This window comes from Brassica oleracea, chromosome C3, assembly GCF_000695525.1.
Source record: "Brassica oleracea var. oleracea cultivar TO1000 chromosome C3, BOL, whole genome shotgun sequence".
Lineage (NCBI taxonomy): Eukaryota > Viridiplantae > Streptophyta > Magnoliopsida > Brassicales > Brassicaceae > Brassica > Brassica oleracea.
The window spans coordinates 20,968,087-20,990,872 of NC_027750.1; the positions used below are offsets into that span (position 1 = coordinate 20,968,087).

The 22,786-nt window shown below is 34.5% G+C and overlaps 4 protein-coding genes and 1 pseudogene across 4 annotated transcripts; 4 read left to right on the forward strand and 1 right to left on the reverse strand.

Annotated features, from left to right (window-relative positions):
* Positions 1 to 1,386: 1,386 nt before the first annotated feature.
* Positions 1,387 to 2,350, reverse strand: LOC106330088 (annotated as a pseudogene).
* A 1,893-nt stretch (positions 2,351 to 4,243) lies between these two features.
* On the forward strand, positions 4,244 to 5,853 carry LOC106330089. Its single transcript, XM_013768643.1, has 4 exons — positions 4,244 to 4,510; positions 4,600 to 4,644; positions 4,705 to 5,089; positions 5,567 to 5,853. Exons 1-4 carry the CDS (start codon positions 4,244 to 4,246, stop codon positions 5,851 to 5,853), a joined length of 984 nt encoding a protein of 327 aa, XP_013624097.1.
* A 1,649-nt stretch (positions 5,854 to 7,502) lies between these two features.
* On the forward strand, positions 7,503 to 9,621 carry LOC106329002 (nifU-like protein 1, chloroplastic). Its single transcript, XM_013767562.1, has 3 exons — positions 7,503 to 7,925; positions 9,014 to 9,150; positions 9,234 to 9,621. The coding sequence occupies exons 1-3, from the start codon at positions 7,553 to 7,555 to the stop codon at positions 9,420 to 9,422; spliced, it is 699 nt and encodes a 232-aa protein (XP_013623016.1). The 5' UTR covers positions 7,503 to 7,552; the 3' UTR covers positions 9,423 to 9,621.
* A 703-nt stretch (positions 9,622 to 10,324) lies between these two features.
* Positions 10,325 to 11,717, forward strand: LOC106333880 (UDP-D-xylose:L-fucose alpha-1,3-D-xylosyltransferase MGP4-like). Its single transcript, XM_013772267.1, has 4 exons — positions 10,325 to 10,765; positions 10,868 to 11,029; positions 11,106 to 11,315; positions 11,505 to 11,717. The coding sequence occupies exons 1-4, from the start codon at positions 10,325 to 10,327 to the stop codon at positions 11,715 to 11,717; spliced, it is 1,026 nt and encodes a 341-aa protein (XP_013627721.1).
* Positions 11,718 to 19,335: 7,618 nt separating this feature from the next.
* On the forward strand, positions 19,336 to 22,736 carry LOC106329061 (UDP-D-xylose:L-fucose alpha-1,3-D-xylosyltransferase MGP4-like). The gene is made up of 4 exons (XM_013767637.1): positions 19,336 to 19,807; positions 21,891 to 22,052; positions 22,141 to 22,356; positions 22,418 to 22,736. Exons 1-4 carry the CDS (start codon positions 19,358 to 19,360, stop codon positions 22,628 to 22,630), a joined length of 1,041 nt encoding a protein of 346 aa, XP_013623091.1. The 5' UTR covers positions 19,336 to 19,357; the 3' UTR covers positions 22,631 to 22,736.
* The last annotated feature ends 50 nt before the right edge of the window (positions 22,737 to 22,786 follow it).

The window sequence follows — 22,786 nt, forward strand, 5'->3', positions numbered from 1 at the left end:
TTCTGTTTGACTTCAAGTTTTGAGTTACTTTTGCAAAAAGCCCTTAATTTAAATAATAAGATTTGCCTTTTTAACGAGCACCAACATTTCAATCCAAATTGTAACATTCTGTAAAGCAGCTTTGTTTGTTTAACTAGATTTTAGAAAAAAATAAAAACTTAACATGAGTAAAAGTTAAATAAATATGATATGTATTCACTATTCAGTGGTCAAAATAGTTATAAATATTCTACATATTAAAATGCAAAGTTATTATTTTACGTTCGCTAGGGCCTAGGGGTCAAGAAACCATGTGAGCATGTGAAGTGAAAAAAGAAGTTAATGTACCAACAACTCCCCAAGAGAAGTCAACTGACACTTGCATTATAAAATTTATAAATCAGTTGGTTTCATATGGATTCCGGTTTTAGGGCTGTTTTTAAAGAGAAACAATTCTAATAAGGTGATGTTGACAAAGATAGATAAATATATATATATATATATAAAAATATGTTTGCTTGTGTGTCCATGTCAGTGCCAGGTCAGAAAATCGTTTAACATGCTATTGACACGTGTCTTATGCATCAAAACTCACAGTTTCATTAAATGAAAATAAAGATAATTTGTGGGCTTCTGTTAATCGAAATTATAGCCCACAGCTTCAAAAGCCCTTTAGTCTCCATCTCCTTCACGCCGCCATCAGGGTTTCTGTTCTTCTTCCAAATCTGAGACCGATGTAAAACTTATTTACAATATAATGGCTAATTCATCAATCCTTCTTACGGATTTGAAAGACGGGCGATGTTCCTCCACCGTTGATGTGCGACAGCTCGGATTCTTGGAAGCAAGGAACGTCAAACTCGGTGGTGAGCTGAAGGCATTGAGATGCTTCTCCTCATGATTCTAAGGTTATTATGTTGTTTAAACTCATGATAATTGTAGGATTAAACTATTTCTGGCTTTAAAACTCATGATTATCAGACCTTTGCATTCATATATTCATTGAATCACTCCTGAATGCGAAATTTAGAACCCGTCTGTTGATTATGATTTCCTCCTCACCTCATGATTATCAGAATTTTGTATTTTATATTCATTGAATCACTTTTGAATGCGAAATTTAGAACCCGTCGGTTGATTAAGATTTTTTCTTCCCCTCATGATTATCAGACTTTTGAATAATAAATTTAGAACCTGTGAATTGATTATGGATTCTTCTTCACTTCTGTTTCTCAATGCCACATCAGGGACACATAGCTGTTTCGACAAGGAGACTTATGCAGGGAAAAATTACTTTTACAAGTAAGTATTTTGGTGATTATTAAATGATTAATTATATATGAATATGTTATATTACTTATCCAGTACTCAATCTGCCTGGATATTTTTTTATCCATGTAGGCTGGTCTCCAAAGACACTGAGAATACATCAGCAGCTTCACTTCTTAGAGGCTATGCAAAGGTTGAACCTTTGACCATGGCTGATCTCAATGAGTTTATCATCACAGCTATCCCTAAGGGTTTAAACGCTTCGTCTAGGCTCTTTTCAATGTTCTTGGAGATGAGTCCAGGAACGTTCTTGAGGAGATGGAAGGTGAGTCCCACTTCACTCAAGTGTCCATCTATGGCACCGTCCGAGTCTGGGAGGTTGGTTTGCGCGGCAGACACCATCTCGAAGATGGGCTTCAGCGGAGATGTCAGCGTCCGAACCAACAATGAGTGCGGCTGCACCGTCACTGAAGAATGCCTGTCCCACGAGTGAGTCAAGGTGAGTGTCAGAAGGGCCACAGAAGGTGACGCCTGTGATCTCGGAGCAGACCAAGAGGACACGTGCGCCACGGTTGTTCTCAGCGAGGTCCTTTGCGAGATGGAGGACAGTGCCGCCGGCGAAGCAACCTTGCTGGTACATCATGAGACCCTTGACGGAAGGGCGAAGACCAAGGAGCTTGGTGAGCTGGTACTCAGCACCAGACATGTCAACTCCTGAGGTGGTGCAGAAGACTACGTGTGTGATCTTGGACTTAGGCTGACCCCACTCCTTGATAGCCTTCACTTCTGCCTCCTTACCTAGCTTGGGGACTTCAACGACCACGAGGTCTTGCCTAGCGTCGAGAGAAGGAGCCATGTAGGCACACATGTTAGGGTTCTCTTTCAAGAACTCTTCACTTCCATGTAGGATACAGAGGGTATACTAGTTGTATATATGTTATAGTACTTTTTGAGTCAATTCCACTTGATAGGTGGTTCAATAATTACATGTTATAATACTTTGAAATAATAAATTTTGTGTAAAATCATTTCGTCCTTAATTAATTAGAGCTCATATACAATTTACAGATTTAGGTATATGCAGTGTTGGCCAACTGGTCATCACTGTCACATTTTCTAAACACAACTGTGTTGGAAGAGGGAAATTACACATTTGAGTATGTTGATAGATAATAGAGTAACTGAAAGTAAATTAAATAGAGTAAGAGTAAATCAAGTGGAGTAACTAGGAGGAAAATTGTAAAATAAACAACAAAAACAAAAAATAAAAAATGTTAAAGTCAGCGTGACTTGTTTTCATCTTCTAACACAGTGAGAGAATAAACTAACCTATCTACCTTCAGTTAAACAGTAAAAAGATGAAAATAAATTAAAGGTGTTTTCACCTGGTAAAATTTTGGCTAAACTGGAAGTAAACTTTCATATCGCTAAAAAAATTGCGCCATTAATGCTATTCAGTCATAGCCAAAAACAAGATTGGTTGGCACTGGCAGTGTCCGTTTAAGATTTGAGAAAATTTTATGTTTACCGTATCATTTTTCATTTTTACTACCACTAAAGGAACATTTCAAAAATATATTATTCATTAAGTGACAAAAGATTTTTATACCATTGTTCTCTATATATATAATAAATCATTATTTAAATAAACAAATAAAAAATAAATAAATAATTTTTTTATGTTTTCGAATTATACTTTTTCAAATTTAAACTTTTTATAAATTTTTTTTTGAATTTTTTTTTCGAAATTGTTTTTGAATTTTTTTTTTCATAATTTCTTTTTGAAAATCGAAAATTATGTTTAAAAGTCTTTTTTAAAAAGCATTTATATATTTTTAAGTATTTATTTATATATTTATTAGAATCCTAAATTTCACATTCCAAAAACTCAACTCAACCCCTTAACTCCAAACCCTAAGTCTAGATTAGTCAATCTTAAAGATATAAGTGTCTTTTACCTTCATTAAAAGTGAAAGTAAAAGTAGTACTATGAATGTGGTATTTGTGAGAATTTCCCTTTAAGATTTTGAAATATCTTACATTTCTTTTAAATATTTTATTTTACTTTATTTACTATTATAAATATTAATAATATATTGATTACAAATAACATAATTTTATAAATAGTTTGTTGAAAATATAAATACATTTACTATTCAAATGTATATTTTGTAAATCATCTATCAGATTCAGGTTGTAAATTAATCCAATTATTATTATTTTAGTTGAATTTTTTTAACTCATTCTTTATCTTTTATTTATTTATTTTTTGGATGACTAGAAGATTGTAAATTCAAAAATCTATACATCTCTTTATTACAATGTTTAAACCATGTTAATTCTCCTAATTAACGAAAATTGAACTCATGATCACTTAAACCTCTACTACGTAATCCAAATTTTACATCATATTAACTCACAAATACCTTTTTATCAGCTTAAAATCATTTTTTTCAAAATATCAGATACAATTATATTTTTTATATTGATTCTCATATGAATGTCAGAGGTGAGTAAGGAGAATTAAATTCAACAAAGTTCAATAAAACAGGAAGAAATTTTGGATTATTTTTTCATTGTATTTTTAAAGTAGAATTTGTTTTAAAGTATAATTTACTAATAAAAATACAGATTATTATCTTAATCAATAATTTTATTAGAAAAAAATTCATGAATAATACTAAATTATTATTATTATTTAAATGCTATTTTTTTTAAAAGTTATAGCAACTAAAAATACTTTTATTTTAATTAGGAGTTTAGAACATCTCATTAAAAATGTTTTATAAAAAAATTAAAACCTTGCTGTCTCTTCCTAATGGAAAAGTCCCAGGACCAGATGGATACACGAAAGAGTTTTTTTGTTGCTGTCTGGCCAATAGTTGGAAGAGATTTGTTCATTGCGATCCAATCTTTGTTTCATTTTGGGTTTCTGCCTACGGGGGTAAACTCAACTATCTTTGCTCTAATACCTAAGAAGACTCCAGCCTAAACCATGAAGGATTTCAGACCGATCGCGTGTTGCAACCTGCTCTATAAGGTGATCTCAAAGTTACTGTCAAATAGACTGAAAAAGATTCTACCGTTGGCTATTGAACCGAACCAGTGCGCGTTTATAAAAGGGAGGTTGCTATTGGAAAATATTTGCCTTGCAAACGAGGTGGTAAAGGGGTATCATCTAGGCTCTACTACTGACCGTTCTACGATCAAATTCGACATCTCCAAGGCATTTGACACGGTGAAGTGGGGTTTCATCGTATCGGTACTACAGGCTATGGGCTTATCGGAGTTATTCATTCATTGGATTCATCTCTGTGTCTCTACAACATCTTTCTCAGTGGCTATAAACAGGTGAACTTGAGGGCTTCTTCACCAGTGCCAGAGGAATCAGACAAGGTTGTTCTCTATCACCCTACCTCTATGTGATATTGAACAATGTTCTGACTGTTGAATAAGGCGGCTGCGGATGGGGTATTTGGCTATCACGCTACATGTAAGACAGTGAGGCTGACGCATTTGAGCTTCGCTGACGATATCTTGGTCTTCACAGATGGGAAAAACTCATCTCTTGGTGGAGTGCTCAGTGTAATGGATACGTTTGCACAAATTTATGGATTACATATTAATGCATCAAAGTCCTCTATCTACTCCGCAGGTCAGAACAAGCTTTTGTTGCAACAGAGCGCTGAAGTTAAGGGTCTCACAGTAGGGACCTTGCCATTTCGTTATCTGGGTCTCCCACTAACGTCTAAGGCTTGGACTCGACTTGATTATGAGCCGCTTATAGACAGGATCCGCAATAAGCTTCTTGCTTGGTCCAACCGGTTTCTCTCCTTCGCAGGTAGACTTCAGCTGATCAAGTCAGTAATATCAAGTGTAGTCAACTTCTGGTGCACTGCTTTTATACTACCTAAAGCTTGTTTGCAAGAAATTGAGAGCCTTTGTAGCGCATTTCTTTGGTTAGGGTCGCCAAACATCCATCATAAGACAAAAGTTGCTTGGAGAGATTTATGTTTACCTACGAGTGAGGGTGGTTTGGGCATAAGGAAGCTTCGGGAAACGTCCAAAGTATTTGCTCTGGGACTGGTTTGGAAGCTTTTTGCTTTGTCGGGCTCTCTTTGGGTGGCGTGGGTTCGTGTTGAGTTGTTGAAGAAGGGTTCTTTCTAGGATGTTAAAGAGACTAACAAAGGGTCTTGGCTGTGGAAAAAATTACTTAAGCTGCGACCTCAAGCATCGGAGTTTATGAAATGTGAAGTGTAAAGCGGTACTGCAACGTATTTCTGGTTTAATGATTGGCTTGGGAATGGGCGGATAATAGATAAAACTGGAGAGTTGGGTATCACCTATCTTGGCATCCCACGCCAAGCTTTAGTATCTGATGTTTGTATTGATGGGGAGTGGAGATTAAGAAGTCGTGGCAGAAGAGTATTTGGGTCTGTATATGAAGAGATTGAGAACGCAGGGAAACCAGTTGGGGGCACAGGAAGGGATATCATATTATGGAGACATAATGACAATGAGTACAAGGATCACTTCTCTACTCTGAGAACATGGGATCAGATTCGAGTCAGGGAGCCGGCGGTTCCATGGTGTAATCTTGTCTGATTTCCGCAAGGAGTTCCGAGACAGGCTTTCATTGTCTGGCTGGCCTTTAAAGACAGATTATCCACTGAGGTTCGTATGAGAAAGTGGGGTATCACACAAGAATGTATGTTCTGTGGGGAACGAGAAGAGAGTATTTCGCCTGCCCAATTACTTTTACCATTTGGACCACGCTAACAGCCAATCCGGACTGGTCAGTCACAGTGAGTTCCCTGAGACGACAGCGCAGAAACAGTCTCGACGTCATACTGCTGAAGATGGTTTTCCACACTACGGTGTATATAATTTGGTTGGAGAAAAACTCTAGGAGGCATCAGGGTGTTTGGTTGCCAACGGAAGTACTAATCCAACGTATTGACAAAGCCATCAGGAACAGAATTTGCTCTCTGAAGTATAGAGCCCCTCACAAGCTTGAAGGTCTGTTGCGTCACTGGTTTGAGGTGCATACGAGATGATACAAAGATTATCTAGATTTTACTTGCCTCTCTCTTTTCACTCAGATTTTGATCTAGTTATAGAGTCAAATATCCATTTGTAAATGTCCATTCATTCTTTGATTAATCAATATAAAATTTAATAAAAAAAATTAAAATATACTGAATAAAAATATAATTATCTCAAAATAAAATATTTCATATCAAAAAATTTGATCTTTCAAATATTTATAATCAAATATTAGTATTTTTTAGTTTTTTTTTAAGCAATTAGTATTTTTCCAGTTTATACACACGTATAGGCCTGAGACGGATCCGGATATCCGGGAAATTTAATGTATTCGGATTCGGATCCGGATCCGTCGGATCCGTGGATTTAATATCTGGATCCAGATTCGTGGTTTCCGGATATCCAGATTTCGGATATCCGTCTCTTATATTATATTATCCGCGGATATCCGGATCCGGATCCGAATCCGCAAAAATAATTTAATTTTTTTTTTAAAGTACTAAATTTTTTAAAATAATACATAAATTAAATATTTATAAATATATATATATATATATATATATGTCTATAATAGTGTAAAAGTAAAACTAAAATATAATATTATAAAATTAATTTATGTATAAATATTATTATATAAAATATAAATATTAATAAAATTTAAAATTTAATGTGTTTTAAAAATTTGGATCCGGATCCGGTTTCGGTTTGGACGGATCCAAGATTTTACTATCAGAATTCGGATCCAAGATTTTACTATCGGGATTCGGATCCGGGCATCCCGGATATCTTATTTTCGGAGCGGATCCGGAGCGGATCTCGAATCGAATCTGGATCTCGGATAATAAGTCTCAGGCCTACACACGTATACGTAGCTTTTTGTTTTTTTTTTTGGTAGGAATATGGGAGAATAACTCCTAATTTATTTTAAAAAAAAACCCAAACTTCAGCTTACAAGACGAAGACGAGTTTGTCGTGGCCGCAACGATACGTAACGATACGTAGCTTTTTGTTGAAAACCCATGTTGAGTGACAACACAAATAAAGGAAAAGTGTAAATGACACGTGTCTTCTCAAGCTAATGGACTGGGTCATAAGAGAAGTTGAACGGCCCATTAGCTGGATCCACCATTTTCGTTTCCAGATGTGGTTCTTTCAAAAAAATGAAAGACCGTTTAAAATCAAGGGACCAAATCAGCAATTTTTATATTTATTTTTGTGGCAACAGAAACACAAAACCAATCAGAATCCCACCACCACGATGACGATGGCTTCTCTCGCGACTTCCATCGCCGGAACTGGAACCTCCAAGATCCTCGCCGTTTCGTCATCTTCTTCAAAGAGAATTGGGTTTCCTGTAATCTCCCATCCCAACTCGAGAGTCTTCTTCCTTTTCTCTAAAGCTGGGATCTTCTCCCGATCGGCGGTACGTGCTTCGAACCAAGAGGAAGCCACGGTTTCACCTTTCGAATCCGTTGCATCATCACCGGGCCTCTACTCAGCTCAGACTTTCGATCTGACTCCTCAGAACGTCGACTTGGTCCTCGAAGATGTTAGGCCGTTCCTTATCTCTGATGGTGGGAACGTCGACGTTGTCTCTGTTGAAGACGGCGTCGTTTCTCTCAAACTCCAAGGTTGGTTTTTTTTTTATGAGTTTCGGTTTGACAAGACTGCAACTTTCTTTGTATAAAGGTCGCTCGTCTGTGTAATGATCAGACCAGACTCTCTTGAACTCTAGATTCGGACAAGAGACAGGACAAAATTTGTATAGCATTTGTCTTATTACTGGTCTTGCTATTAGTCTTTAGTTCTGCTGCATCTATCTCTCTTGTTTCTGTTAATTTACGGTTTATAAGTCTCACACTCTTTACAACAACAGCTTTAGGCAATAGTGGAACTCAAAATTTGCACTTGTCATGTGGGAGTGTAGTAACAGCAATGTTCAAGGCATAGTTAGGCGCTTTATATGAGATTTTTTTGATTAGGCGGGCGTGTAGATGGATTTTTTTGAATGCTTAGACCGCCTTTTTTTTATAAAAATCGTTAAAAATTGGTTTCGTTTATTTCCGATTTATTGCTTAGTCGGGAGCCTAGGCGACTGTGTGTGTCTCTTCTACCTTTTTGCCCTTTTGTGTCTTTTGACAAGACTGGGACTATTTTTGTACAAAGGTTGCTCGTTATAAAGGGTTGTGTATAAAGGTTGCTGGTCTGCATGATGATCAAGCCAGACTCGAACTTTTGTGGGTCTTAGTTCTCCCTTGAACTGTAGCAGTCAGGGCAGATCTGTATAACATTTGTCTTATTGCTGTACTAGCTGTAGACTGTAGTCTTTGAATCTCTTTACAGCTGTCATGTGGGAGTGTAGCAACAGTAGTGATAATCATTTATGAAACCTTCACATCTAAAAATGTTTCTTTCATGGCATGGGTCATTCATAAATGTTTATAAGTTGCTCGTATAAAGGGTTCTGTATAAAGGTTGCCTGCATATGTTCAGTAGACAGGAGAAATGTTTGTGGCATTTGTCTTGTTGCTGTTCTAGCTATAGTCTTTGATTGTAGTAACAGAAGTGAGAATCATTTATGAATCTTTACATATAAACTGTTTCTTTCATGGTTTGGGTCTATACCTTTAGCTTTTCGCCCTTTTAGAGGTCAAAGAGAATTTCTTATATAGCAATCATGTTTGCATGTTTGTAATTGGGCTTATGTTGTGTTTTACAGGAGCATGTACTAGCTGTCCGAGTTCTTCAACAACCATGACGATGGGAATCGAAAGGGTACTCAAGGAGAACTTTGGAGATGCTTTGAAAGACATTCGACAAGTTTTCGATGAGGAAGTTAAGCATATAACCGTGGAGGTGAGTGAGGCTACCCTTTTAAGAAACTTTAGTATTGATTACTATTTTTTATGTCTTAAGAGATTGTTTTTTTCTTTTTGCAGGCAGTGAATGCTCATCTTGATATACTGAGACCAGCGATCAAGAACTACGGAGGAAGTGTGGACGTTTTATCAGTTGAAGGCGAAGACTGTGTTGTGAAGTACGTTGGACCAGAATCTATTGGAATGGGAATTAAAGCTGCGATTAAAGAAAAGTTCAAGGACATATCTAATGTTACCTTTACAAGCTAGACACTATATATATGTAATAAAACACAAAGTTGCTCTTTGTTTGAGCTTATTTTATTTTGTAATGTACACATCACTCGTAGTCTCCTAGAGCCATCTTGCAAGGTTGATCAAGAACGGTGTGTAGACAAAGTAGTATGTTGTTGTCCAAGTGATCAATCCCTTCACAAGAAAACAAAAAGAAACACTCTTTTACCTGGCCTCTGAAACTCCATCTTTGTACATTTCAGCACTTAGCTCTAAGAACAACACCAATGCTCTGTTTCACTCACCAACCATTACAGTGTGTGGTTTAATTGGTCTTCTGAGAGTGGTTGTAGCCAGATATATCGCTATGATAAACATCTTCCAATTCTGTCCTCCTTACAAACAAAAATGATGGACCTGTTTTGAAGATCAAAGCTCGCATGCACAAATACACGTAAAAGCTACTACACTACTACTCAAAGCAGTGGATAGAATTTGCAAACAAATAAAAATTAGCAGAGAAAAATGAATTAATGCCTAATCAAGTTGACTTCTAATGAGCTTGATCGATATACGTAAAGATGTCACGAACTATATATTTTAAATTAAGACATAAATTATTACTATTTTTGTCTAGAGAATATGCATGGTAACATGATGAAATATATACGAGCAAAAACATATACCACGTGTAAAATTTTAATTAGAATATGTAAATGCTATTCGGTCAAACTTGTTAAAGAGGCAAAGGTGAAATATATGTTATCTTAATTAATTTTCTACTTTAGTAAAAAAAGCATATGGTAGTTCCTTAATTTGGATTCCAAAAAAATAGTTAACGTATAGCTTTATGAGTTTGACTATTTTTCTTTGTTGTATATATATTATTACCATGTTCCAATCCCATCACAAAGGAAACGTTCTTGTCTTCTTCTCCGATGGCACAGCACAAGAGTTTCTCTTCCTCTTCAGTCTCAAACCGTCCCATCTCTCTTTTAAATGGTCTCCTTCTCCTGGTTTCTCTCCTCCTTCTCCTCGGTGTGTTCTTACCCTGGGCAGGATCTCCCTTATTCCCGTTTCCAAACGTAAGCTCTTCTTCTTCTTCTTTGCCTTCTAACTGGCGCGACTATTCCCTCTCTCAAGCGGCTGAGTTTGTCGCTAAGGACGGGACTGTGATCATCTGCGCCGTTAGCTATCCCTTCTTGCCTTTCCTCAACAACTGGTTGATTAGTGTCTCGAGGCAGAACCATCAAGACAAAGTCCTCGTGCTCGCTGAAGATTACGCTACTCTCTACAAGGTTAACAAGAAGTGGCCTGGTCATGCCGTTCTCATTCCTCCAGCGCTCGATTCTCAGACCGCACATAAGTTCGGTTCCCCGGTAATAGTTTCACCTTTAAGCTCCTGTTTTGTATGTGATGATCATCTCAAAGAAGTAGTTGCATTGTATCTTGTTAACCAATTTACCATATCCAAAACTTAGGGTTTCTTCAACTTCACTTCACGGAGGCCGCAACATCTGTTGCAACTATTGGAGCTAGGTTACAATGTTATGTACAACGATGTTGATATGGTCTGGTTGCAAGATCCATTTCAGTATTTAGAAGGAAGCCATGATGCATACTTCACTGATGACAGGACTACAGTATGTGAAATTCAGTTCAATCTTGTCGTTTAGAATGTTTTTAATTAAATCTTATTCTCTGATTGATTTTGGTCAGATCAAGCCTTTGAATCATTCTCATGCTTTGCCAACTCCGGATCGAAACGGAGTGACTTATATATGTAGCTGCATGATTTTCTTGCGTCCCACCAATGGCGCAAAGCTTCTAATGAAGCAATGGATCAAAGAACTTCAATCTGGGTCTAAAGCTTATGAAGGAAATGATCAGCCTGCTTTTAACTGGGCACTTAACAAAACAGCTCATCAGGTATTGTTTATTCCACTGATTTCAATAGGTTTTGTATCGTAATTTTCAATCAGGATTTTCGTGGTCCAACATTAACAATCTTTTGGTACTCTTTTTAACTACTTACAAAACTCTTATACTACTGTCTTTGTTCTAAGATTCACTTGTTTGAATGCATTCTCAACTCTTTGGTGACCTTGACTTCTTCAGGTAGATCTCTACTTGCTTTCTCAGGCAGCTTTCCCAACAGGAGGATTGTACTTCAAGAACGAGACATGGGTTGAAGAGACAAAGGGTAAACATGTCATAGTCCACAACAACTACATTATCGGTTACGAGAATAAGATGAAACGCTTCCAAGATTTTGGTCTATGGCTAGTCGATGATCATGCTCTTGAGTCCCCACTGGGAAAATTAGATTAAATAAGAACATGGCTTGTTATGTGTGAATGTTAGTGTATATGGCTAATTCAAAACAGAGGTAAATAAATGAGACTCGAGATGTATGTCTCCAGACTCTCCACATTACTAGAATAGTGTGATAGGTCTCTCTAGAGACATAAGATCAGTGTTCCCTTGTATCTATCATCTACCTCTTTAGTCTTCACCGACTCTTGCTTCCTGATTATTATGTATATTGATTCGTTACAACAAGTTAAAACTATACCAGAAACATCACACAGAAAAAAAAAGATTCACAATCTATATAAAACATATTATTTGGTAATTTTCATACTAATGAATAGAATTGATGTGAAATAGATCCGTAAGAGCATAAAAAGAAACGTGTACCCTTTTGTTTTCCTCACTAATTACGTGAAGTCTTTTAAGACGTAAATTGAAATGCAAAGTAGAATATGTACATATCTTGAGATAAGGATTTGTGAGGCCAAGCTGAATTTTGTGAGGCCAAGATGACTTACCTTAGTTATAGTCATCTATAAAGTCCAACAACGTCAATTAGGAAAGATCTGTGAGGCCAAGCTGAATTTTAGGCTCATCCATAGGGAAGCCCAAAACACTGTTGATCGAGGAACAGGTACGATCTGGCTCAATGAATGTCTCGTGCTACACCAACCTTAGACAAACAAAGAAAAAGAGAATTCGGTGTCAATTTCATATGTAAACGTATCTGAGGAGGATGCGAGACATGTTGTTGGACCTGGAGATGCCGTGAGCATGATGTTGCGAATGATGGTGATGGAGTGAGTTCCGAAATTCGATGAACACTTGGTAGGAGCTACACTGTTCCTGATGGCCTTGACGAAGATGAATGATCTCATGGGAGGTAAAGCTGTTGTATGCATAATGTCATTATTGATAATTACATAACTCTCTTACAGATATGTTTTTTCAATCTCTAATGAACATTTTGTTTTTTTTTTTCCAGAGAAAATAGAGCCAAACTAATGCACCAGAGACTTGTACTTTAGGTATAGAGTAGAACTTCGTAGCCCGTGGTGTAATAAAAAAAAAATGGAAGACTGTTCTTCATCAAGGCAAATACTTATGAATCTTTCTAGTACAAGTCTTTGGGAGCTCCTCCTGAACCATATACTTTGGTCATTTCCGTCATTCTTCAAGGATTGTAAAGTTAACTTGTCTGATCATGCAGGAGAAGGAGTTTCTCATGAACTGCAAAACCATATCATATCGAGAAAGGTAGTGATTTTACGGCTTGATAGCACTAGCAGAGCACATGTTTGATCTCCAATTTCTAATCTATGCAATAATGATTTCAGTGGCCAAGAAGTGCCTTTGGAGGTTAGAAGATTTGAACATGCCTTCATATTGGAATATATAAGCATTGTTTATAAAAGGTTTTATATGGTTGAAAATTGAAGAAGACCAGCAAACACAAGTTTCTCATGTTTTCTTTCCCGAATGGATGAATGAATGGCTGTGCCAATGGCATGAGAGAGGCTTTCAGCAATGCAAAGACTTTTTGAGTAGTGATGAAGAGCAATGGAAAGATGCTGATTACAACTGTTCTGAATCGTTGGTCCAGTTGAGGTGAGTGATAAGATATTCTGCCACTAACTGTCATTTTTTACTTACACATTGCTTACTGAGTTTCATGTATGGGACTCTTACGTTAGTGAGTATGATTGTGCAGGAAATCTGCAGCTGTTCATGCATATGCTAAGTTAAATCGTTTTATAATCTATATGTATGCAAAATAAACAAGAGAATTTTTGTAAACAATATGACTGGTTTGGTTATTTATTTGGGTACATTGCATTATCATTATATTTATTTCTTCAACTTGAACCATAATTATAATTTCTTGGTTCTAAATAGGCTAAACAAGATTAGTTGCATTTATTTTGCTATATTATCTTGGATTTCCGATATATTTTCTTAAAATTTTGTATAATTTGATATGTTTTTTTTCTGAACATAAATAATAATTTAAAAATTTTATGCATATATATGAATATTTACAAAAAATATTTTGTAATACTTTATTAATATATTTTTCATATGTTCTTTAGTTTCTAGTCGTTTGTAATTTGTATGCATAAAAATTAATTAGAATACTGCTCTAAATGATATTTTGATAAATTAATTAAACCTCACTTTTTTATATATATAATTTGGATAGATTAAGTTACTCCTTATTTGATATATTGAATTGCATATATTTTTATCAAATGATTGACAACCATTTTTTTTTGTTCTAATTATGCTAAAAACTGAAAAAACTTTTTTATTTCAATAAGTTTGGCTAATATTTTTCAGATTTTATTTTTAATTTCTTAAAATCAGTATTTTAATATATTTGTTTTTGAAAAACTAAGTAATGACGGGTATAATATTGCATAAACTAATATGACCGTTAATCATTTTTAAAAATCATGTAGAAATATAATATTTTAAAGATAACTAAATTATAAAAGTTAGTTAATTTATTTTTCATTTGATTATAAATTCCAAGTTTAATATATAATATTTTGTTATTTAATATTTTCTAACTAAGACATACTTATTTTTTGAATATATCATGTTAGATCATCAGTTATGTTATTAAAATATCTGTATATTTTCTTAATCATTTGATCAAAATTATATTCATAGTAAAATAAAAATTATTTTGTCTTATAAAAATAAATATCTATTTTTGTGAAATTATGTTTTCATAGATATAAATGTGTGTATTTTCAGGCTTATAGTATTTCCTTTTTCAGTATGCTTTTTATTATAGAAATTAAGTTAAACTTTTATATATGTAAAATTATATATTTATAGATATGAGCTAAAGAAAAGTAAATTAAAAATTAGTTGAGCTAAAGGAAACAAAATAATTGTAATAATGACAATTATGTATGATGTTTATATTCATTAGAAATAACTTTGTAAATGATCATTATAAGAATTAACGTGAATACGACACGTAAGAAATTTATTTCTCAATTAATATTATCGAGATCTTAGATCACTAGAAAGCTAAATGATATTATAATTACTATTAATAACCTTGGGTAGCTAAACAAGGTCGCCGGTATTTGTCTCCTTTTTGAATATATAAAATATTAATATAATTTCCATTCTATTTTTTTTTCAACCACAAATATCTCTCATATCTTATAGTTAAATATGATGATTAATATATAGTATATCAAATATTTTTAAAATCAAAAACTGATTTAATTAAGAGGTTCTAGAATGAATTTTATATGTATATATCTTTGTTTTAGTGATCTTATATGTATATATTTTTGTTTCTAATACATGATGTACAAAAATAAAAAAATTAAGTAATTTTTTAGTAAAACTGTAGTAAATTTTTAGTAAGACTTTAGAACTTTATAGTAAAACTTTAGTAAATTTTTTAGTAAAACTTTAGAACTTTGTAGTAAAACTTTAGTAAATTTTGTTCAATAGATTTCATTACTAAAATATAGATCTATTAATTTAAATAAGATATTTTATTCTGTAAAAATAATATTGTCCTACTTGAAACAAGTAAACAATCATTTAATTGTTGTCAATTGTTATTATTTTTGTGAATCACTGTTTGATAAATTTTTTAGTTAGATATATGAGAAGCAAAATTTTAAAAACTTGCTTACATGTTATCATCACATTCATTTCAGTATGCGCTGTCTGACTAGCTCTATGTGATCGGTTCCTTTTCCAAGCCGAAACAAATAGATGCCTACTCCAATCAGAATACCAAGAGCCAGAGCCTTAAACCCACCAGAAAGTACCCAAGCGAGTGTATGGTTATCTCTCCGAACCTCTGGATTCCCTTTAGTATCTGGAATAAGTGTCTTGAAATGAGGAACTCTCCCATGTAGCTGGTTGTGAGAAAGATACAGACTCCTAATCATTTTCACAGTGGTGAGCTCATAGGGAATGGTACCAGTAAGCAAGTTACGAGAAAGATCCAGCGCATACAATGAAGTAAGATCCGCAAACCGTTTGGAGATACGACCCATCAAGTTCATGGATGCGAGTACGATATACTCGATTTGACCTTCCATGCAGGTTATCCTGCACCAATAATCACAAGGGTCACTCCCTTTCCAACTCTGAGCAAGTAACAGGTTGTAGCCAAAATCTCCCATAACCGAAAGGAGAGCATCAACTCTGCTATCAGTACTGCTCCCAGGACTAGAATGGGCCTTCACCACAGCCAGAAAGCCGAACCACGCAGCAATACACACCAGTCTCCTCAACCGTAATCCTGCAAATTAAACAGATTCCAGCTTTCATTTGGTTCCTCTATCTATAGCATCTATAACAATTTCCTTGGTAAATAGGAGATATTAATGGTGGAACTAAAAAGGTAGCTATCAAGAGAGATATCCCTATGTCTGAGCAAGGTGTACATGAGTTTCAGACAGCGATTAAGATGCTTTTGAAGTTAAGACATTGTCACCATGTGTCTTTTGATTGGATATTTTTTTCATCGACAAATATTCGTCGTAAATCATCGTTGCTATACGCTTATTTTCTTGTAGTGTTAAAACTAAACTTTATTCCATAAAAGTAAACAATATGCATATGAATTAAGGGTTTATAGCATTCTTATATCTAAGTGATATAATAAAAATAGTCACAACAATTTACTGGATTGTGCACATAAGTTAGAATGACATATAATATTTTAAATATATTTTTTAAAGAAATAGTCACAACAATTTAATAAGTGTCACTTTGACATTTTTCACATATATTAAAAAAGTGATTCAAATGTATTTAAATTGTTATTAATTACACATATTCGACCAATAATATTTGAAATAAATAAAATTCTTTATAAAATCAATGTAGTTTGCTGAAAGTAAATATAATTTTCATTAGAATTCTAAAGTGATATTTTTTGTGGAACAAGTAAAAAATGTTAGAATGACAATTATTATAAAATATAGGGAGTATAGTTTTAGTAACTTAAGTTTTCATAAAAATTAAACTAAGTTATTGATATATATATATATACTATGTGCGGAGGAAAACTCTAGTATAAGTTAACTCTCAATAACTGAATCAAATGTTAACCCATTTAAAATATTAAGATTTTTCACCAAATTTAAATATATTTCCCTATTTATAGATTTTAGATAAATCATAACAACACCTTGTCTCCAACTCTATTCATCTTCCTGGTGCAACAATGGAAAAGCAAAAGCTTTTCTCTTCGGCCTCTGTAGCTCGAATACACAGAACACAAACGATCTGCAATTCCAAAGCAACAAGAAATCCAAATACAAAGTTTTCCGATAAACTGAGAATCACTACGCTCTCATGACAGACGAACATATAAGATAGATGGATCAATCCACTTATTACCATTTACCAATTGGTTTTAGCTTGTACGTCCATCTAACTTAACATGCTATCAGAGTCCGATCCAAACAATCCAACCCGATACATTATCGATCCAGTCCAAAGTCGGTCCATCAATTATTGTCCAAACATTCCGAGATCGACGCTCAAAAAGCCATCATCTCGAAGATGCGTATTAAGGACAAAGGTCCCACACTTCTGCAAATCTTAGCATAAAAAAATAATCGAGATGAAAACAACAACTTTTTATTCAAATTCAAAATATCTCAACCGCAAAGCCTCTGGATCAACCGGCGACTTTGCTGTCTTCCTGTTGTCCCAAACCCTCTGGCTCACCATGGGGTTTTGACTTTTCTGTTTCTTCAATCCTCAGCATGGATTCCTCTGCTTTATAAGCAAACGACCCATTGCCTTTATCCTCTGTTCTCTTTCTAAAGTAGACTCTCTGGAACGTATCAGTCATCTACCTCTTTAGTCTGCACCAACTCCTGCTTCCTCTTTAAATCATAGTGATTTTTGTATGTTAATGGTTCTTTACACAAACTCATTCTATTTAAGGAAAATTTGGAAAAAACACAGATAAAGATTTTATTTTGAAAACTACACCATCCTTTTATTTTTTTGAAAACTGCAATTATTCATAAGTGAGATTATTAAATTGTCCAAATTCAATTTTTATATTATCTACATCTAATTTGATATTTTATTTTAAAACAGAAAATACATGTTTAAAAGGAAAATTAATTTTTTTTACTAACACTCATACTTATTTTTAATACTTATAATGTAAAATTGAAAATTAGCTCCACTAATTAGTAACTACTTCTTGATCAACCACATTTTTGTTCATAGAATAGAACCTTTCAAAAAATAAAATCTTGATCAACCACATTTTTGTTCATAGAATTGAACCTTTCAAAAAATAAAACTGTCGATCACATTTACCAAATAAATGATCTCCTATTCTAAGGATTTTTGTTTCTTTTAATATACGACATACACACATTAAACGATCCAAACAAATTGCTAATTGCTAATCTTTTATATAACCAAAAAATAACAACAATCCAGACCATTATTTTAAAAAGTCAAAGAAATGATATTCTGTGAACTTTGTTCACATGAGTACAGAGAAACTTTTACATATAATTTGACATATTTTTATCATTTTGAAAGTGTTTAAACTGTCCGTTTTTATGATGTGAAAAGGGATGAATTGCTAAAATAAAGAGATTCAATCAATTTTTTTCTGCCACAAAAACAGGAAATATAGTACCAACTTCAAAATAACAACAAAGATCACAAAAAAATCTTACAAAAAATAATCATAAAGAATAAACTTACGATAATTTTGATTTTAAATTAATTACTAGAATTTTTAATTTCTAATCAGCATTAGGACAAACATGTCTTATCATGTACAAGAAAGTGTAGTTTTCAAAAAAATAAAAAAAAATGAAATGCATTTTTCAAAATTTAATTCATAGGGTATTTTCAAATTATCCCATTTATTCTTATTATGAAAAAAAAACTACAGTCAGACCCATCACACAGAAAATATTACGTTGAAAAAATAATATACAATTAATATAAAACGCATTATTCAGCAATTTTCATATTAAAGGATAGAATTGATGTGAAAAAGTCCGTTAAGAGCATGAAAATGAAACGTGTAGCCTATTGTTTTTTTTTGAAAAAAAAAAGGTTAAACCCGGGTCTATTAAAGACACAGACCTAACCTCCGGATGGATCTTTTCCCGGGTATTCAAATGGGCCGTAAGCATGGGCTAATATCCGCGTGGCTACATCATGTGGACCTAATAATTTCGCACTAGAGGGGAATTCATTCCTGATCTAGACCAACAGGACAACTCCTCCTCGAGTGGAAACCACTAGACCACCACGATGTGATTACGTGTAGCCTATTATTTTCCTCATTAACTACGTGAAATCTTTTAAGACGTAAATTGAAATGCTAACTTTATCAAACAACAATTTATTTTTGAAAACATACAACAACTGAAGTAGCATATCTACACATATTTAGAATAAGATCCTTTCTGTTTTCATATGTCTTTACCTTAGTTTTAGTCATCTATAAAGTCTAAATTGTGTATATAAGGTAAAATATTAATCACTGAATCAAATAAGAAACTTCTTTAATATTGCAAGATTCTATACCAAATTTTAATATACTCCCCTATTTGCAGAGTTTAGATAAATCATAACAACACCTTGTCTCCAACTCTATTCATCTTTTTGGTGCAACAATGGAAAAGCAAAGGCTTTTCTCTTCGGCCTCTCCTCTTTCTTATTCTTCAAACTCCATCCTCTGCTGCAACAGTCTCCTCCTCCTTATCACTCTCCTCGTTATCCTCGGTGTGTTCTTGCCCTGGGCAGGATCTCCCTTATTCCTGTTTTCAAACACAAACGCTCCTTCTTCTTCTTTTCCCTCCAAATGGGTAGACTATTCCCTCGCTAAAGCCGCCAAGTTCGTCGCTAAGAATGGCACTTTGATCGCCTGCACCGTGAGCTATCCCTTCTTTCCTTTCCTCAACAACTGGTTGATCAGCGTTTCTAGGCAGAAGCATCAGGACAAGGTTCTCGTGATCGCTGAGGGTTATGCTACTCTTTACAAAGTCAACTCCAAGTGGCCTGGCCACGCCGTTCTGATTCCTCCAGCTCTTGACTCTCAAACCGCACACAGCTTCGGTTCCCAGGTATTGTTTCACGGCCATCAATGAATATTCCCATGTATATTGTATACATGAACGGATCTTAGTTTTGGAGGATATAAACATTTTTAGGTTAATCCTAATGTTAAAAAGTCGATAATCTAAAAAAAAAAAAGTCTATAATTTTAGGTCATGCGAAATCGAGAAAACCACCAAAATAACCTCGAACTTTCAAAAAAATGCCAAAAAAACTTCAAACTCCTATATAAGCAATTTTAATTGTCAACTTTTCAAATTTGGCCATTTTAATCTTACATTTATGTTGACTCTGCCCATTTAAACTCGACGAAAGTCAACCGTTAAACATTAAACGTTCTGTTAAGTGTTAATCTATGTCGTTGAACTTACACGAAACAGAATTAGAAGTAAAGCTTCTTGATCCCTAAAACTCTAAATTATCAAACCCCTAATCTTCGAGTTGACAACGAAGCTTCGCCAACAATTGGTAAGGATGGCTAAGAGCAAGCGAGTTGGTCGTGTTCGTCTCACTTTTGGATCGGTGTTGTGATACGGTTCATCCGTATGTTGATAGCCTCAAGAATCAATGTTCATGAAATACAGATTCTCATCTTAATTGAAGAAGAGATTCTAAAACAACAATGAGAACAAAGCTTTCGTGGAAAATTACAGAGAGAAAGAGACGAACTAGCAAACGTTTCTAACTATTTTTTTTTTTTTTTTACTGAACTATTCTTGGTGGTCCCAAAATGAAGTGTACTCTGTTTTTTATATGCAACAAGTTTTATATACATGACGTGTCCAATAGCTTTACTTGTATCAAATACTCCCATTTCAAAAAACCTTGACCTCAATGTTAACGTGAATCTCAGAGAAAGTTTGCTAGAAAGTTTGCATCAACATAGTAGTACTTTCTCAGAGAAATCTCCACCTCATAGTAAGTTTTTGTCCCCTGTTTTGCTGCTTCTTGTGATCAAACCTCTGAACTTAAACCTCTAAGACTTTGGCATTTTCTTCTTCTTCTGGTTCTTCACACATTCTTGTACATGAGCTTCTGTTACTGTTTGGTGCTTCCTTGGTTCTTAGAATATACACATCCAGCTTGCTGTTAAGTGTTAACCATTTGCTTGTGATCCTCTTTCTCTGAGAAAAACAGAGATCCTTAATGTTTCTTCCTCTTTTTCTCCACTAGAAAGATCTCCTTGAAGTGAATGCTCTATCTTCTTAAACTCCTCAACGATTAAAATTGTTGCAGAACACTCTTCGTTACTCATGATCATTAATGATCATTGTATATGTTAATCACGTTTTGGAAAGACACAAGTAACTTCTACATAATCTGTAACTTTTGATGTACCCTTTAATATGGAGTCTTGAACTTATTAGTGTGTCCAAAACATAAGTTTGATGTATTCTTTTCTTCTTCAGTTAAGGTGAATAATGTCATTAGGAATTTAGGTTTTCTTTTGCTTCTGGAGATATTCTCGATTTGGGGGTTTTTGATGAAGATGAGTGTTTTTCAAAACAGCATCATATTGAATTAAACAGATGTTAATGAAAAGTTAAATGTTGACTTTATTTGAGTTTAAATGGCTGAGTCAACATAAATGTAAGATTAAAATGGCCAAATTTGAAAAGTTGATAGTTTAAATTGCTTAAATACAAGTTTGAAGTTTTTTGGCATTTTTTTGAAAGTTCGGGATTATTTTGGTGGTTTTCTCATGCGAAATTTGATATATATATATATGCCACGTTTATGTATGTGTGCAAAAAACTTGGGTTTTCAGGTATAGTTTCACCAACAGTGGGTTGGCCCATGCATATTATATACCAGTGTTGTGTGAGAATATAGCTCCCATGCCAGGAGTTTCGTTGGGACATGAGTAATATATATAAAAGACCTGAATCAATCCATTTATATATCACAGATTGGTTTTAAATTGGAAGGTTATGAAATTTAAAATGTCTTTAATCCCTTTATTAATAAAACATGGTCAACTTGTGGATGTAGTAGTAGCTCGTAGGCCATGTTTATGTATGTGTGCAAATTAAGGACTTGCACTGAGATGAAAATGTATCTTGTTTACTGATTTTTCTTGTATCCGATTAGGGTTTCTTTAACTTGACATCTCGGAGACCAGAACATCTCTTACAACTTTTGGAGCTAGGCTACAAAGTTATGTACAACGATGTTGATATGGTCTGGTTACAAGATCCATTTCCGTATCTACAGGGAAGCCATGACGTGTACTTCATGGATGACAAAACTGCAGTATGTGATACTTACGCATCTCCTTGCCATGTTCTGCGATTTAATTTGTTTAGTATCTTATTATTCCCGGGTTGGTTTTGGTGTTTAGATTAAGCCTTTGAGTCACTCTCATGATCTACCACCTTCGGCTAGAAACGGAAGGACTAATATATGTAGCTGCATGATATTCTTACGTCCCACTAATGGTGCCAAGCTTCTAATGAAGCAATGGATTGAAGAACTTCATGCTCAACCTTGGTCCAAATCAAATAAAGGAAATGATCAGCCTGGTTTTAACTGGGCACTTGGCAAAACAGCTCATCAGGTATGAATGTTCTTGTGTCAACTCTTTTGTGATCTTGTGTCAACTCGCTTGTGTTCTGTAGGTGGATGTCTACTTGCTTTCTCAAGCAGCTTTCCCGACAGGAGGAATGTACTTCTGGAACAAGACATGGGTTGAAGAGACAAAAGGGAAACATGTCACAGTCCACAACAACTACATTATCGGTTACGACAATAAGATGAAACGCTTCCAAGACTTTGGTCTATGGCTAGTCGATGATCATGCTCTTGAGTCCCCACTGGGAAAATTAGATTAAATAAGAACATGGCTTGTTCTGTGTGAATGTTAGTTATATGGCTAATTCAAAACAGAAGTAAATGTATGTCCGGTCTCTCTAGAGACATAAGATCAGTGTTCCCTTGTATGCATCATCTACCTCTTTAGTCTCCACCGACTCTTCTTGCTTCCTGAT

Coding starts and splice junctions, on each gene's coding strand:
- LOC106330089 (XM_013768643.1), top strand. CDS start 4,244: ATGAAGGATTTCAGACCGATCGCGTGTTGCAACCTGCTCTATAAGGTG. Junction 4,645..4,704: donor TGCCAGAGGAATCAGACAAG/GTTGTTCTCTAT, acceptor CTGTTGAATAAG/GCGGCTGCGGATGGGGTATT. Junction 5,090..5,566: donor CCGGTTTCTCTCCTTCGCAG/GTAGACTTCAGC, acceptor GGCGGATAATAG/ATAAAACTGGAGAGTTGGGT.
- LOC106333880 (XM_013772267.1), top strand. CDS start 10,325: ATGGCACAGCACAAGAGTTTCTCTTCCTCTTCAGTCTCAAACCGTCCC. Junction 11,030..11,105: donor TCACTGATGACAGGACTACA/GTATGTGAAATT, acceptor GATTTTGGTCAG/ATCAAGCCTTTGAATCATTC. Junction 11,316..11,504: donor TTAACAAAACAGCTCATCAG/GTATTGTTTATT, acceptor TGACTTCTTCAG/GTAGATCTCTACTTGCTTTC.
- LOC106329061 (XM_013767637.1), top strand. CDS start 19,358: ATGGAAAAGCAAAGGCTTTTCTCTTCGGCCTCTCCTCTTTCTTATTCT. Junction 19,808..21,890: donor CACACAGCTTCGGTTCCCAG/GTATTGTTTCAC, acceptor GTATCCGATTAG/GGTTTCTTTAACTTGACATC. Junction 22,357..22,417: donor TTGGCAAAACAGCTCATCAG/GTATGAATGTTC, acceptor TGTGTTCTGTAG/GTGGATGTCTACTTGCTTTC.
- LOC106329002 (XM_013767562.1), top strand. CDS start 7,553: ATGACGATGGCTTCTCTCGCGACTTCCATCGCCGGAACTGGAACCTCC. Junction 7,926..9,013: donor CGTTTCTCTCAAACTCCAAG/GTTGGTTTTTTT, acceptor TGTGTTTTACAG/GAGCATGTACTAGCTGTCCG. Junction 9,151..9,233: donor TTAAGCATATAACCGTGGAG/GTGAGTGAGGCT, acceptor TTCTTTTTGCAG/GCAGTGAATGCTCATCTTGA.